The following is a 17,579-nucleotide window of genomic DNA, read 5'->3' as shown; positions in this document are numbered from 1 at the left end:
GACACTCTACAACTGTCCATGCTTCTATTTTATCTGCCTTATTCTTCCAGGTAAGTCCCAAACATCTTAACTAATTGCTTCCACTAAAACCTGGTCTAATGCTGTACATACTCTTTTTGATTTGGGTGCACAATTCATTAAGAAACTTCTGGTAAGCAGGTTCCTTCTGCCAATACAGATACCTTAGGCATCAGGGGAATAAAACGACCTGCCCTAGGTCACATAGTCTCTAAGTAGCAGATATAGACCTTGCATTAGATATTTACAATTCAGAAAGAATCATCTAATTGGAAAAATGACCTCAGGAGCCAGTCATTCCAAAACAAACATGAGAAGAATCCGCGTTAGAGGTTGTTTGAAATATGGTTACATAGCCTCTGCTTAAAAGGTATCCAAGGAGGGAGTACCTACCACCATTCTAAGTAGTCAGTCATTCTACCTTTGGACAACTTCCACTGGTCGGAAGGGTATTGATATTTTTTCCTTTGTTTGCTTTTCCTGATGTAATTTGACTAGTGAAGATATAAATGTAATCAATAGGACCAAAATCAAAGTGATTCTGCATTTAGAAAGTTAATAAGGAAATGACTTTTGATTATGTCCAGTTAGAAAGTTAAGATTTCTAACAGTGAACTGAGGGTAGAGCTTCCAAGCCTGAACTAGGAAAGATTCTTCCTAGCTCTCATCCTGCCCTCATGCTGCAAAAGAGAAACATAGCAACATAAGGACAGGCTCTACTTCAGGTGTTTATGGAAAGTAAAATTAAATCTGGCAAATGTATTTTTAACAAAATAAATGAAACATACATATACAAAGCACAGCTGGAGTGGGTAGGACCCATCCAATTTCCTTTTGCAACTGGCTGATTTCTCTTGATGCTCCTCCGAGTGAGTCAAGTCCCTACTTCTTAAAAAGCACACACACACACACACACACACACACACACACACACACACACACACACACAGAAACACGTGGATTATTTTTTATTGTGTTCCAAAAGGGAAGTGCAAATGGGGGGGGGGGGGTAGGACTGACTCTTTGGATTGACTATCACCTTTCCCTTTTTTCTCCTCATTGTCATCAAATAATTCTTCAAAGCCAGTATAAAAACTTCTGCCCCATTCTTGTCGTTTAAGGGCTGTTAATTTTATCTGTTACTAAACTGTAAAGAATCACAACTTTCAGAAGGTTTTGTGCCCAGCCTACCACTGGCAAAGGTTATATCCACTGACATTGAATCCATATCTGTCTTTTTGCAAATTCTATCCAGACAGGTTTCCTCTCTGTGATCATACTTAGCAAAGTAGTCACACCTCCAGTCAGCAGCCCTTCAAATACTTGAAGAATGTTATCATACTCCCTTTAAGTCTTTCCCTGTCTGGATTGAACTTACTACCCTAGATTCTTCAGTCAATTCTCAATTGTTTGGACTCAAAAATCCTTCACCAATCTGACAGCCCTCCTGTTCACATTCCTTCTCATCAATGTTCTGTATAAACCATTGCTCAGAATTTCATGTGATATTTGATCTCCTTTTTTGAAACTTTGCCTCTCTTAAAACAGTCCAAGATCACATGAACAGTTTTGGTTGTCATATCCACACTGGAGACTCATATTGAGTTTATAGTCTGTTGCTAACAATAGGTCTTTTTTTTTCCCACCAGAATTGCTAATATGCTGGAATAGCATATTCCCTTTGATGTATGATTTCACTGAATATGTACGGTTTTTGCTTAATAAATGTTCATTTTATATTGTATTTTGTTTTGTTTTTTAAGTTGCTTGCCCAAGGTCACTCATTGATTAACAATATCAGAGATGAACCAAGCTTTCTTGACTCTAATTCTTCTTTATATTATATCATGCTTCCCCCAAATCAGTAATGCAATAGGTCTCAATCAGCTAATGCAAAAAAGTCTTGAATCTAAGACCCAACAATGCTGAATGGCAATGTAATAAGGTATATGAAGGGTCACCCTTTACTTGGAACTGCAGGGTCAGTGATCTCAGAACTCTCTTGACAATGGACCTTTTGCACTTCCCATCAGAGGATTATTTTATATCTGTAAAATTATATGGAAGAGTTGATCTCATTGATCTGTACTTATTGATCTTACTGTAATTTTGACAGTCACTTAAACTCTCTTGGCCTCAGTTTTCATATTTGTAAAATGGGGATTATAATAATATCTATCTCATAGGATTGTTGAAAGGATAAAATAAGAAAACGTAAAGATTTTGTAAATCTTAAAGCATTTTATAAATGTTAATAGTTCTTATCAATGTCATTATCATTATTATTATTATGTTTTTAAAATTAAACTGAGGGTCTAGAAGATAAAATAATTTGTTTAGAGTAACAAAACTAGTAAGTGACTGAGTCAAGTTCTTCAGTTCTAAATCTAATACCCTTTATAACAAACTCATTTTAAAAAATAATAATTAAAATAACTCCAATTTAGTTAGAATTTCCCTTATAAAGACCATAAAAGGGAGGAGAATGAGTATTATCATCTCCATTTTCCAGATGAGGAAATTGAGACTCAGAAGCATTAAGGATCTTAGCTAGGTCATAGGTAAGAAATGACAGGCTAGAATTAAAATTCTCCCCAGGTGAGTTTTTGATTTTTTTCCCCCCTCATAGTACCACTTTGTCTCTCATTCATAGGACAACTAATAATAACCAGTCAGGATTACATAGCACTTTAAGATTTCAAAGCACTTTCTTTATAACAAATTTATGGTATGATTTAAACAGAACAATTACCATTTCCATTTTGCAAATGTAAAAATGGAAGCTTGAAAATTTGGTGACTTTTTCAAGATCTATTGAAACTTGGTTGGGAATCTTACTCTTGGTATTTCTAGTTAAGGAAATATCAACAGCTATGTGAAAATGAAATCATTTGTTTAATATGGTATTACTAACCTTGTCTTTGAATGAACCAAGATAATTTCTGTAATATAGAGGATAATTTCATATCACTCAAAGTTCTTTGTGTCCCACTTTCTTTTCTTTAAGATATGCTTAAAAATTAAGTATTAAATGAAAAACTAGAACTGCCCAGTTTTAAATGTTGTCTTAGTGAGAATGACTATTTCCTCTTGATAATTTCCTATCCCTAATTACCATCATTGACTAAAATTTTTGAAATTCTTTAGTGTTCAGAGTTTTCTTCATACTCACCTTAAAATTTGCAAATGATTATTTTGGGGACAGTTTGATGGTGTAATAGATAAAGCACCAGTCTTGACATGAACAACAAAGGACTTTAAATTCAACCTGTATAACACTAAAGTCACTTAATCACTGCCTGCCTCAGTTTCCTCATGTGTAAAACAAGAATAATAATAGGATTTTTTCCTAAGGTTCTTGTGAAATTAAAATAAGTTAATACTTGTAAAATATTTTGCAATCCTTAAGGTACTCTATTATTATTATTAATATTATTATTATATTTGTTATTATTGTTACAACAGCAACCACAATTACTACTATTATTTCTACTACTACTACTACTACCACTAATATTACTACTACTACTACTTCTAATATTACTTCCAGTATTACCTCCACTATTACTACTTCTACTACAATTCCTATTACCACTATGAATACTTCTTTTATTTCTACCACTACTATTCCTAATTCTTCTACTATTGTTTTAACTCTTGCCTCCTTTATCACTATTACCACTACTATTACTATTATCACTACTACTGCTTATTCTACTTAGGCCTCTACTACCAGTATTAACACTTCCACTACTATTGCTATTACCACTAGTATTATTTCTTCTTCTACTATTTTTAAACTACTTTTATAATAATGTTTGTCATTAAAAAAAATGTTTGTCCTTCATTCTGGAAGGAAACCATGACATCAGAGATGTAATGCCATGATAAGCACATGATTTGGTTTTCAATGAGGGGGGTTTTAAGTGAGGGAGACTGTGGTAAGTCACCAGCCTTACTTTCTCCTCCAGAACCATCTGAGTCCAATGGCCAGATATGAATTAGGATGACTGGAGATGGACCTGGTAAGTGGCTGAGGTTGGATTCAAATTCTTGTCCTCCTGACTCAAAGACTAATGCTCCAGCCACTGCACCTTCTCACTGCCCACTGCTACCTTTATTGGTGAACAAAATGGCAAAACCGTTGTCCTAATTCCCTCAGACATTAAGTGATAGAAATAGAATTTGAATCTGTCTTCTGACAGCAAATTTTTGTATTTTGTATCAAACTCTATTCATAACCTAGATTTCCTCTCCCTTTTCGTTTCTTTCTTTTCTCTTTTTCACATATGCTACAATGATCTTGAGCCGCTAAGTGGCATAGTGGATAGTGAATCTCAACTCACATTAGACATCAGATACCTAATAACTGTGTTTCCCTGAGCAATTCACTTAACCCTCCTTGCCTTAGTTCCTTATCTGTAAAATGAGCTGGAAAAAGGAAATAAGAAACCACTCCAGTATCTTTACCAAGAATACCCAGAAAGGGATCATGAAGGTTCTGATGATCTCACAACAGAGTGGAGGCAAGAAGGTATGGTAGCCCCATTAAAGAAAATGGAAGGAAAAAAAAATCTAATATGAGCATGTTTTGTTTTAATTCAACCAGACTTTCTTTTCCATCACATAATTGTGTTTAGAAGACCAGCCTTATGGATACCACCTATTTCTTTTTAAGTATATGTAGTGCAATTTTAGTCACTACCAGCCAATAAATGGGCTCTAATTGCTTTGATCAAATAGGCATTCCTTATTTGGTAAGTAGATAAGATAAAAGCTTATATGCATTGTTAAGTAGACAAGATAAAAGCTTATATGCATTGAACACATCAACAAGTCTACTATATATTTTTCTACCAAAGAAAATACTAGAATATCAGCAAGCATGCATAAATAATTATGGAGAAAATTCAAGGAAAGAAAATTTTCATGGCAGAATTTCTTGTTTGTATTTCATTCTGGAAGAGAACCAATGAAAATAGATGGGTCTTGACTTCTAAGTGAATCAGATTTAAGTGAAGCAGAGTTGTCTAGAGTCATCAGCTTAATCTTTCCTCTAGAGTCATTGGTGTCTAGTAGCAAGACATAGGTCAAGATGACTGGTAATGGCTTCAGATATTACAGAATTTAGATGAGTTGATTATTATTTGATCTTGAACTTATTAGATAAGATCTGTGAATCTTTCAGGTCTAACAAGTGCCTCACTATTATGTTTTTTTTATTCTTCCTAGCATCTTCTTCCTTGAGCTTTCCCATGGTGAGTTGACCTGGATGCTTCCTACTGAATTCTCTTCCTTCCTGAACTGCCTTCTATTTTGGTAATCCAGAGTGTCACCTGTTTCAGCAGGTACCTAGTATATTGCTTTCCTGCTCCAAAGCTATCTTTGATCATTAATTGCCATATTTGACACTATTCTACCTCTAATGAGTCTTATTTCTTTTAATACTAAAAAAAGTTGCTTAAAAGTAGCAGCTATATTTTCCCATCCAACTACAACTGTTATCTCTCAGTTCTTAAATTTAATCCTCTTTATTATGCTTTAAATAAAATCTTTAACTTCCTTTCACATATGCTTTATAATAGGACAAAAAAAAAAAAAAAACAGAACCCAAATGAAACAAATAAAAAAAAACCTGGCTCAATTCCTTGGCTTGTAGAAACTAATTGCTCTGTTGCTATATCTAATTGCCCTAGCAAAAGATTTTTATTGTTATTCTCCTAATTCCAGGGGCCTAAAAATCCCTGATCCTGCTTTGCACAATAGTGGCAACCCTTAACTCCATTCAATGACTTTATGTCCTCTATTCATCTTCTTTCAGTGAAAAAGGGAAATGATAGTTTGAGTCTCCAATAGTTTAAATCTCATATTTTTTTTTCCAAGCCAGGAGTGAGTTACCCTGATAACCAGATTTGCCCATTTCATTTGCACATTTCAAGTATCTTCCCCCTTCCCCCCAAATATACTTCTTTATCAGTACATAATCCAAACAAAAAGGAGTTTTGATATTTCTACCAGGTTTTTGTTTGTGTGTATGTTCAGTCTGGTTCTTAATGGAACTGTCCCATTTATTTTCTTTCCAAACATTTAAACCCATATTAAATACAACTTCAAAGTTGAAAAAGAATTCAGTCATCATTTGGTACAATGATTACCAGAAACAAAAATCAACCTGACAAGTAAACATTCAATCTCAAAAGACTTCCATTAGTGGAGTATTTGAAGAGGAGGAAGGCAGCCCAGGGAGGTGTCAGTTGTTAAAAAAGTATTCCTTATTCTAGTATAATCTAGTCCTGTAAATATTCGAAGTCAGTTAAGTCTCCCTGTTTTTGTCATTTAAAGACCCTCTAAAGCTGACTACAAACTTTTTTTTCCAAGCTAATTATGCATAACTCTCTTTCACAAATTCAAATGTCTATCCAAATGGCAACATGCTATTCTTCAAAGACAGCATTCCCATCTCCTGTCACCATGTCTATGCAAAATCTTTTTTTTTTTCTCATTCCTGGAATGCTTTTCCTCCTCTTTTCTCTGAAAGTTCTCATATTCCTTCAGGAATCAGGGATTTGGGAAGTCATTAGTGCTTCCCCCTGAAATGCTTGTATTCATTTTTGTCTTATACCTTGTATCACTTAATTTTATGCAACTACTTGTGGGCAGAGTTTGCTTCCTTCTGTCTGCCCTGTGTTGTTGTTTTCCTAGGAGCCTAAGCTAGTGCTTGATATATATAGTATTAAATATGTAAAATTGGGAGTGAACTCATTCTGACTAATTAATTCACGATAACTCTTCTCCTGGCTAAACATCAGAAACTATATATAAGAACCCAGTAGACTGACTCCTAGTTCGTTTCTTTTTATATAATAACAAATCTTTCTATTCCTTATATTTTGTTTTGTTTTTAGGCATGTCATCATCTACACTTTTGTAAATTCCTTGAATCTCTGAATTTTTTGATGCCTATCACTAAAATTTATACATAGTAAATTTTTAATACTTGGTTACAGAATTCATTTGAATAAAGCTTTTCAAATACAGGTGAAGACCTCTGAAATAGTGGAAATTTCCCAGAATAAAAATAAATTAATCATGGACTGTATACTAGTAAGAATACTGGATTTTGTTTTAAGGGTTCAAATTTTGGTTCCACAATCAGTGAGTTGACTGACCTTGGGCTACTTACTTAGCTTTGTTTTACAAATTATTTCCTGAAAATCACTTTCTTTAACTATCAGATGAAGACAATAGAGCTTTTCTTATCTACTTCAGTTGACATAGAAGAAAGCACATTTTATTTGCTACTCAGTTCAGGAGACAAGAACTAAGAGCACAGCTTTGATCTAGACTCTTCAGATCATAGGACAAAATTAAATAAAACAAAATGTCCCCTCTCTCAAGGACTTTATATTCTTATGTACCCAATTATTATTTTTTTCATTTTAATTTTAATCTCTCCCTTTTACTTTATTGCTCACTAAAAACAACTTTGTACAAAATAAGAATAAATTAATAATTTAAAAAAAAAATCCAAGACTGGTGCAGCTAGGTGACTTAGTGGATAGAACACTGGCCCTGAAGTTAAAAGAACCTGAGTTCAAATCAGACCTCAGACACTTAATAATGCCCTAACTGTGTGACCTGGGGCAAGTCCCTTAACCCCATTGCCTTGCAAAAATAAATAAATAAACAAATGTCCAAGATAGATTATGAGTTAAGGCATGGCAAAAGGGCAGATTGGTGGCCCAGTGGATACTTTCCAGGTCAAGAATGAGGCAGACTCTTCTTTCTGAGTTCAAATCTGACCCCAGACACTTACTAGCAGAAAAATTATTGACAAGCCTTAATTGAGTTTATTCACTGGAAGTTCTCTTAACCAGTTATTACTTTGCCCCTAAAACTAAAACTCAATGTTTTATAACCTGCCCACATTGTATTCTATTTAATTCTTGATTATGATATTCTATAAAAGTGTCACACAAGATCTATTACTGAATGCTCTGAGGACCTTACTCTCATTTCTTGTACCTTAAAGAGGTATTAATGCAACATTTTGGTATGCCATGTATTGCCTTTCATTCTTCCTAAATGAGACCATGCCCTTTCTAATCAATCAATCAAAAGGAAAGAAAGAACAAAAGAAAGAATGAAAGAAAGAATGAAAGAAAGAAAGAAAAAGAAAGAAAGAAAGAAAAAAAGAAGAAAGAAAGAAAGAAAGAAAGAAAGAAAGAAAGAAAGAAAGAATTCATTAAGTATCCGTGATAAATTCCAGGGATTAAAAAAAAGAAGTAATAAACAATTGACTGCCCTTATGGAGATTATAATTGAATGAAGGAGACAACATTCAGACCAATATATATATATATATATATATATATATATATATATATATATATATATATATACAAAGCAAGTTATCAATAGGATAAAAAGACAATAATTAAAAGAGAAGATACTGGAATTAAGAGGGGTAAGGGAAGACTTCCTGTAGAAGGTGGGATTTGAGTTGGGACTTAAAGGAAGGTAGGTAAAATCAGTAATGAGTAGAAGAAATAAAAGCATTCCAGACATGACGGACAGTAGAGTCAAGATATAGAGTATCATATTTGTGAAATAGTCAAATACCAGTGTCACTGGATCAAGGAAAACATGTTGAGAAGACTGGAAAGAATATTCAAAACTACTTGAAATCTCAATTTGGAATATACATATATATATATATATATATATATATATACACATATATATATATATGTATGTGTGTCTGTATGAATGTGTGTATGCATATCTCTATCTATCTCTATATCTATATGCATATCTATCTATCTATCTATCTATCTATCTATCTATATATCAATGTGTGCGGAAACTGAGGCCCAGAGATTGGTAGTCACTCACCTAAGTATTGACTTGGCCAAGATTGTACAGATATATAGAAAAATTATTCTAAGTTTTAGAAAGATCATTTTAGTGGCTGAATGGAGAGTGGATTGGAATTGGGGGAGAGACTTAAGGCAGTCATACCCCTGTCTAATGTAGTTATGATATGATAAGGGTCCATAGTAGAGTGGTAGCACATGAGAGGAGAGAAGGGATGTATTCAGAAAATGCTGCAAAGGTAAATTTGACAAGTCTTGGCAACAGCTTGGTTATAGAAGATGGGTGGTAGTGAGAAACCCAAGATGAATTGAAGGCTTTTAGCTCTAGGGGATAAAAGAATTATTTTGCCCACTATAGTAATAAAAGAAGGTAGGAGGGAGGGAGGTTTTAGGGTAAAAGATAATGGATTCTGTATTGGAAATGTTGAGTTTAAGATGTCTATTGGACATCCAATTCAAGATATCAGAAAGGCAGTCATAATTGGAGAAGTGGAAGTCAACAGAGATTGGGGCAGGAAAAGTAGATTGGAGAATCTTGAGCATAGAGAAGGTAATTAAATCTATGTGAGTGATGAGGTCACCAGGTGAAGCAGTGAAGAGGGAGAAGAGACAAGAACCCAGGACAGAACTCAGAGGGACACCTACAGTTAAAGGGTTTGATCTGGAGGAGGATCCAGCAAAGAAGACAAAGGAAGAGCAGTCAGATAGGTTATATGAAAAACTAGGAAAATGTTCCAAAAACCTTAAAAAGGGAATATTAAGGAGGAGTGATAAACAATTCCAAAGACTGCAGAGAATTTAAGGAGAATAAGGATTAAGAAAAGACCATTGAATTTGGCAGTGTTAGAATACACTATAGGCATCATTTAACACAAGCCACCCATTTTCAAGATGAAGAAATTCAAGGTCACAGAATGAATTTACTTTTCCAAAGTCCCCCCCCCCCAAAAAAAGTGAATAACATGATGAGGTTTGAATCTCTGTCTTCTCACTTCAAGTTCAACATTCTTTTCACTACTCAATCTTGAAAGCCTATGCTAACCTGACAGTTCCCTGTCAAGGGGAGGCAGGTAGGAAGGGAAGGTGGAGGGAAGTTTTATCACTTGGAACTATGCATGTACATATGGCTGAAAATAAACAAACAAACAAATAAAGAAATAAAGAAATAAAATATGTCACAACCTACATGGGTCTACATTCCATCTTTCCATTGTCCTTTAAGTTGTATGTATTAATGAAAGAAAATGTTCAGACAAATTCAAATACATAAAATGATTATGATTTGGGGCAGCTAGGTGGCGTAGTGGATAAAGCACCGGCCTTGGAGTCAGGAGTACCTGGGTTCAAATCCGGTCTCAGACATTTAATAATTACCTAGCTGTGTGGCCTTGGGCAAGCCACTTAACCCTATTTGCCTTGCAAAAAAAAATTATGATTTAATAAGCCTAGGAACAATCAAAATCCTTCTTAAATTTATTGCAATGCGAATTCTCTGATAGAGCAGGACCTGCATAAATGAAACAAAACAAATAAAAAGATGTATCGCTTTTTTCAAGTGGAGTCTTCATCTTTTAAAATCAAATCCTAAGTAAGAGGTCCCCAAAATTACCATTCTGTTCAAAATTATTTGAATTATCATATAAGAACATATATGATACATATGCATGTGTGTATATGCATGTAGTATATATGCATGGAAAAAGTATTTAATTGATTTTAAAAGTATTTATAAAATTCTCACTGGTGCCAAACATTGAACTAAGTGTTCATATGTATCATTATAGGAAAAATAACCCCTGCCACAAAACCATTTATATTCTAATGTGAGAGGCAATACAAAAGAAAAGTATGACTAGGAGGAAAAGATTGAGAAGAAAAATTAGAGGGGTAGGAGTGAGTAAGGGTATACGGTACTACATTGACACCCTTCAAAGGAATATTGAAAGAACCGATATGGTTATAATACCAGAACTAATTGTCAGTGTGTCACTATGTACAATAGACATAGGGATAGCTTATGTAAAGATAGCCAGAAAAATGAAGTGAATGGAGAATCACTAGAGCCGGGCCAGGATATGGTGGATTTGGAGACAACCACCTATTGCAACAGCAGGGCCCAGGTTTGACTTCCAGGTATAAACATATTAAGTCTTCCAAGGTTTGGTTTTATTCAAGAGGATATCAATTTCTTCCTCAGAAACAAATTGGCTCCTGGACAAACTTCATCACCGAACCCAGATGGAGGGACAGGAGGGAGTCTGTGGGCTCAAAGAGTCAATGGGCCAGCTGCTGCTCCTCTCAGATGGTTATCACTCCTAAATTCTAGGATCACCTCTTCATTTCTAGTACTGTAGAACTTCTGTAAGAAGGAAGCTAATCTGTCCCTGGCAGCATTTAGGACAGAAATATGCTATTTTTCCTCTCCTTAGATAGCTTAAGCTAATCTACCATTACTTATGAAAAGCTGTAGATGAAACGATAGAAACTATAATAATACAATGTCAAAACCCTGACTGTATTTGGCTTATTAGGCTATTATGTATGCAGTTGTTACAAATGAAATATCTCTTTTCATTTATTGCTCTCAAAATGTAATTTTTAATTAAAAACATATATTAAGCTAGCGTTTGAATTAGAGTTTTGATGGGGGACTAGCTGTTATCATTTGATAATCAATAACCTAGAAAATTATGGATCATTTCAAAGTGGAAACTGCTTCATAAAGGCATATTTCCCAAGGGAAAAATGGGGAAGTCATGCCTCCTTGTCACAGCACATATTTTTTCCCCTGAAAGCATTATTAAAAATACAAGATGTTCCTGGTATCTCCATGTGTGTTACAGAAAAGATGCATTTCATCTCCAAGGCAGCCTGGACAGGAGGGAATGTAATGTGGCATATGCTCTGATAAGTATATATTTCTTATTGAATGACAAAGTAAATATTTGCATAGAAGATGAATACATTTTTGTCAGCATGTAAAGTACTACTATCCTAGAGCTACAATAACTCAGCCTGTTTTTTCTTTCCCCCTCCCCCCAACAACAGTTTTCTTCCTGAATATGTATGTCCTCCAGATAAAGCAAGGTTAAATTGCTGCCTTTTTTTTTTGAATCTGACAGACAGTTTAGAAGCTGTGAATTGTACTGGCTAGTTGGAAAATTCAGCTTTGCACACAAATTAACTGATTGTGTGTAGAGAAGAAAACATAATCTATCTGAGACAATATAGAAAACCAAGATAATAAATAACAGTCTGTGAATCACTTCTCTCCTTCACACTTGTTCTATGAAGTCATATTACATTTAATTTGATCTCAAATTGAAATTTTGGAGTTATGTTATTTAAATGATACTATACCATTTTCCCCTCTCTCTTTATTGCTTGGTTGAGACTATGAAGTAAATAAGAACTTAGGAAATTGGGCTGTTGCATCCTCTTCTCTTTCTGTCCTCTCCCCTTCCCCTAATCTGGGCTACCTTCATTTGGGGAAATATTCAAAGAGAACAGAGAAGTTTTATATATAATCAGTACATCTCTCAATTTTTATATGTGTAATTTAGAAGAAGGAGGAAAAGGAGAAGGTCATATAAATTAAAGTCACTTAGGATAGGAAGTCTGTATTTGTTCACATCTCAGCAGGCTATCTCAGTGACCTTGAAAGAGTGACTGTGTAGACTTCTAATCAATTAGATAAGGAATACTATCAGTTTCCTCCACTAGTTGTCTCCTCTACTATTTTTCTTTACTAATATATATATATATGGTATATATGAAAATATATGTAAATACATTTGTACTTACTACATATATGTGTAGGCACAAATAAGGGAAACAAATGATGCCCATAATACATTGAAATTTTTTTAAGACCGAGAATGGGTCAAAGCTCTTCAGTGATCATCATGTTCAACTTCTTTATTTTATAGATGAAGAAGAACAATCTAGTCTCAAATAGCTTCAGCCACAAGCCTGAGATTACAGGTAATAAACCACAGAGGAAAGTTTTGAGCCCAATAATAGCTATTTATATCATGTTTAATGTGCTCTTTATAAATAATATTTTACTTTATACTCACAGTAACCCAAAGAGAAAAATTCTATCATTTTTCCCATTTTTACAGATGAGGAAATTGAGGGAGACAGAAGTCAAGTTACTTGTCCTATGTTAAACAGTGAGGCTGAATTTGAACTCAGGTCTTCCTGATTCTCAGATGTCATCTACAGCATCAGCTGTACAAGTAAACTTGTACAGCTGTACAAGTTTACCTATAGTAAAACCAATGGTTTTTTCATGTTTGTTAAGTGGCCTGGAAGTTGGGAATGAAAAATAAAACAACAGCCATGACAAACAGACTTATTTTCAAACAAGATGGTCCTACTATATATATGTTCAGTAGAAGTTGTCCAAATTCATGGTTTAAAAGCAGTCTGGTCAATTCAGTTTCCATTTCCATCACCATCCACGATCTTAGTCACTTTGCTGGGAGGTAAGAAAGTAGTCAATTTTTTAAATTTGAGGTGAATAAATTGAGTACTGGCTACAGTTTTCTGGAGTGAGGTAATTAAACAAGGATGGGGCATTTAAACTTGTATACAAAATAACGGGCATTGGAGTTAGGCATGAGCTGCTATCTGTTTCATGAAATTCTCTGAAAAGATATTTTTCCTTCTAGGTATTTTTCTAATACCAAAAAAAAAATCTCTAAGACAATATTTGAAATCCACACTCAAACACATCATTAGCCAACCCTTCACCCCTGGAGACCAGTGAACAAGTTATAGATTTTCAGTGTTCTTTGGGAAGAAATCTATTTAGCTAGAGTACCTGTCCTGTCATATGGGCGATTGGCAAAGAGAAAAAGACATGTACAAGTTGGGGGAGGACCAGAGGGAGGGAGAATTGAGCTTCATTTTTAGAAAAAAACAAATGAAAGATTGTTTCCCATTCTCAGAAGAATTCCAAGGCAAGAAAGTATAAACAAAGGGAATTTTTTAAAACACACAGAACTATATCTACCCTATGGCACCATTCCAGAAATGCTAACCAATTAGAATTATCCACCTAGAGATCAGAAGATTACTTAAGAGTCAAATAGAGAAATGAGAGAGCTACCTCCTGAGGGGTTTGGTCCTGCTGTCTCATTCCTCTATTTTTCTTATATTTAATTCACTATAACTGTCGAAAGAGGAGAAACAACCAAAAGCTCTTTGCTCTTCTATTGTTAAAAACAAGTAAACAGAACAACAAAAACAAGTGAACTCAGCCAGGCTTTATAAGTGTTTGCAACTCTGATTTTTCAAAGGAAGGTAAAAACTGTCACAGTTTAGCATGATCTGGGAAGAAGGCACAGATTCCAACATCCTTGCGCTCAATATGCAAATATACTTGGGATACGGACCAAACAACAAACTTTCCAGTACCAACTTAAAAGAAGAAATACCTTATAGGACTGGAAGAGACATCAGGGTCACGGGCAGTCACCTGACCAATCACAGAGTTAATAGCAGCATTTTCATGGACTTCCAGAAGATAAGTAGGTGATGAGAAGACAGGAGGCTCATCAGCATCCTCGACTACGATTTTTACTGTAGCTGTATCCTTGAACGGTCCCCTGCTGCTGAAGCGAGGATCAATATGAACATTGGCTGCTTCTACCTTCAGTGTATAGGATTTTTTGGTCTCAAAGTCCAGGGGCTGTTAAGAATGACAAAGATGAATGTCTCTCACTAATGACCACAGAAGCAAGAACAAATGAATATAATGCTGATGGATGAAAGTTATGTGCATTTAAACACATTCAGTGAGCTTTAATGCAATTGCTTCCCATTCCCCAGGATCCAACCTGTAAATTTTATAGGCATTTATTGATATCTGTTTATTATACAGGCTCAGTGAAAGCAATCTCCTATTGTTTTGTTTTGTTTTCCTCTTTTCCAGGGAAATTCACAAAATATTCTTCGTCATGAATTGTACCATCAAAATTTCACTTTGGATCTGTAATAAAATTTTACTAGTGTTGATGTGACCTGCATACTAATCACACATTTAATCGGTCCTCTGCTAGTGGAAGATAAGGAGGCATCGCATACCATCTCTATCTAGGAAGAATATTTTATTATTTCTACAACAGTGTATGAAATGGAAAGAACCAGAAAGAACTACTGTTTAGTCTAAAGAGACATTATAGAGCAGAACTTAACACTGATCCCAATAAAAAGTATGTGAGCTTAAAAAAAAATACTGCCTCCAAAGGATTCCTGCCACACTAATCAGCAGACTAAAATAGGTCTACTTTTCTTGGTATTGCTTTGAAAGTGTTCTGTCCTGTGATTTGTACTATATGGACAGGCATATTTATGAAGAGATGCATGTATATTTCTTCATGTTGATGTTTTTTATTTTATAACTAGATGCCCAAAGACAATATGGTATAAATTGAATATCTTTATACCTTTCCCACCATTTGAGAAGCCACCCAAAGCTGCCTTATTACATCATTACTGACAAAATTTTGATCATTCATATTCCATATCTTTAAAATCTGAGAATTATAGCTAACGAAGACATTAGGTTAAAAAATGTTCCTTGAATAAATTCACATTAGCAACTTGACATATACACACATCTGCATCTGCATCATCACAATACTATTCTCTGCATCTCATAATAATTTCAAATTTCAAGGACACAAATTTGGGATGTCTCAAAAAAGGTAGTCAGATTTGCATTACAATTTCTCATAAAAAATAGAACTTATGATGTGCAAGGTGGGATAAAAATGGGAACATGAACAGAAATTATCAAACTCTTTCAGAAAATCTGTGAAAGCTTAAATATACATTCTTACTTTGAAAAATTTGTGTTGATTTTTGTATTTTAAGTGTGCTCTAATGGGACTTTGCTCTTTTGCAAAATTTTCTAGTAAACAGCTAAGTAAGCTCACTTTTCTTGTCTTTTCAGAAATTACTAGGCACTTGTACCTATGAATAAATTATTTAACATCAGCATATCCACAATTTACCAATCATACTTATTGTACCTATTTTGTCATTTTCAATTCTTTGCAAACACTAATAGGTCTCAGAATATAGGTGTGTGTGTGTGTGTGTGTGTGTGTGTGTGTGTGTGTGTGTGTTTAACTATATGTATTAATATATGTGGCTATGTTTACATGTGCAAATATACATACAAATTTTTATTTTCATATATATATATATATATATATCACACTTGATTCCTTGCTCACCATAAGTATAATTTACCCAATGAAACTCTAAAGCCATGTGAATTTCCACTGGTAGAAAACTATTGCTTTTGTAAATAATACTCCCTATAAACTGCTCACTGCAATACTACTGTAACCCACAAATGAATGATAGTATAGAGACAAATATTCACAGTGACAATCTGAGGGCTTTTGAGTTTATGAATAACTCTGAAGGGAACTGGAGCAAAAGGTTAATTGCTTTAGTTCATAAAAAAAGAGTTGCATAGTATCCAATGAAAAACTAATAATAACAATAAAAATGACACGGGGGGCCCTTAGCATCTTTTTCTCTGACAGAAACATGTCTTGGTTGGTCAATGGTCGATTTAAATATCCCTTTATCAACTTCTATTTCAAACATAAGCCACCTTTATACATCTTTTCATTATTATTTATTTCTTAGTCTTAGACACAAACAGGGCTCTTGGTCCTCAGAGCCCTATTCCTCCAAAGCAGTCTTGCTGTGTTTTAAAGTTACCCCACAATAAATAGCCAGTTATTTTTAGACTGCTAAATTACATAAACACTTTAGTGTGAAGTAATAACTAATTATTAAAATCTGAGGATCTATATTAAAAATGTTTTCATTTTTAATATAGGGAAACATCTGAAGCCAATTGGCTGCAAATACTTCATCACATTGTACCTTAAGTTGCTTTCATTCATCTCTTTGACAAATGGAAATTGAGAAGAGACAAGGCTGTGGCTCATTATAGTGTGGGATCTTCTGCTCACTGGGTCATTAGCTGCAACTACCAGAGGATGATTGAGAAGGTGAGGTGTGTATTAACAGGACATAGTGAAGAGATATTGTGGCAGAAATTCAGGTAGGTATTAGATTAGATAAATTCTAAAGTCCTTTTCTAACTTTAGAAGTTAATGATTCTATGATCCCTTGCTCTAGAAGATGTGGAGAAAATTTGTGAGTGAAAACCCTAGTTTTCCAATCAGAAATTGGACCCCAGTTCTGGTTCTGCCACTGATGATCTCAAAGCTTTTAAACAACTTCCTAGACTTGTCTGGGCTTCAGTTTCCTTATATATAAAAGGAGGCAGTTGGACCAAATGATTTCTAAATCACTATCTCTCTCTAAAGTACTATATATTTCAAAATTTCACCCCCCCTTATATAAGTTGCTGTTTTGAAATATATGGGTTTATATTATTTTAATCAAAATGGTTATTTAATAAATAATTGATGGACTTTGATTAAGGCATATAAGCTGAAATCACGGGGCTGAGCAAAGCCATTTAGACGGGAAATGTGGTACCACCAGTGAGGAAAAACAAACTTTAGAGCATGGGTGTCTAACCTTTTAGCTCTTTTGGGCTGCCTCAACCAACAAAAACTTGTCAAGGGTTGTATATAAAATTTAATATTTATTTATGACTGTAATGAAACCCATACCATCTAT

The 17,579-nt window shown here is 34.4% G+C and overlaps 1 protein-coding gene across 1 annotated transcript in view; it reads right to left on the bottom strand.

The window, feature by feature from the left end:
* Positions 1-17,579, bottom strand: part of LOC141500222 (cadherin-8) — a 371,408-nt gene that overhangs the window by 214,601 nt on the left and 139,228 nt on the right. The window contains exon 5 of the mRNA XM_074203218.1: positions 14,339-14,592. Within this exon, the coding sequence (XP_074059319.1) occupies positions 14,339-14,592 (254 nt within the window). The remainder of the gene's footprint in view (positions 1-14,338; positions 14,593-17,579) is intronic.

Source organism: Macrotis lagotis, chromosome 1 (genome assembly GCF_037893015.1).
Source record: "Macrotis lagotis isolate mMagLag1 chromosome 1, bilby.v1.9.chrom.fasta, whole genome shotgun sequence".
Classification (NCBI taxonomy): Eukaryota; Metazoa; Chordata; class Mammalia; order Peramelemorphia; family Peramelidae; genus Macrotis; species Macrotis lagotis.
The sequence above is the reverse complement of the archived record's forward strand: the minus strand, read 5'-3'. Positions and strand labels throughout refer to the sequence as shown.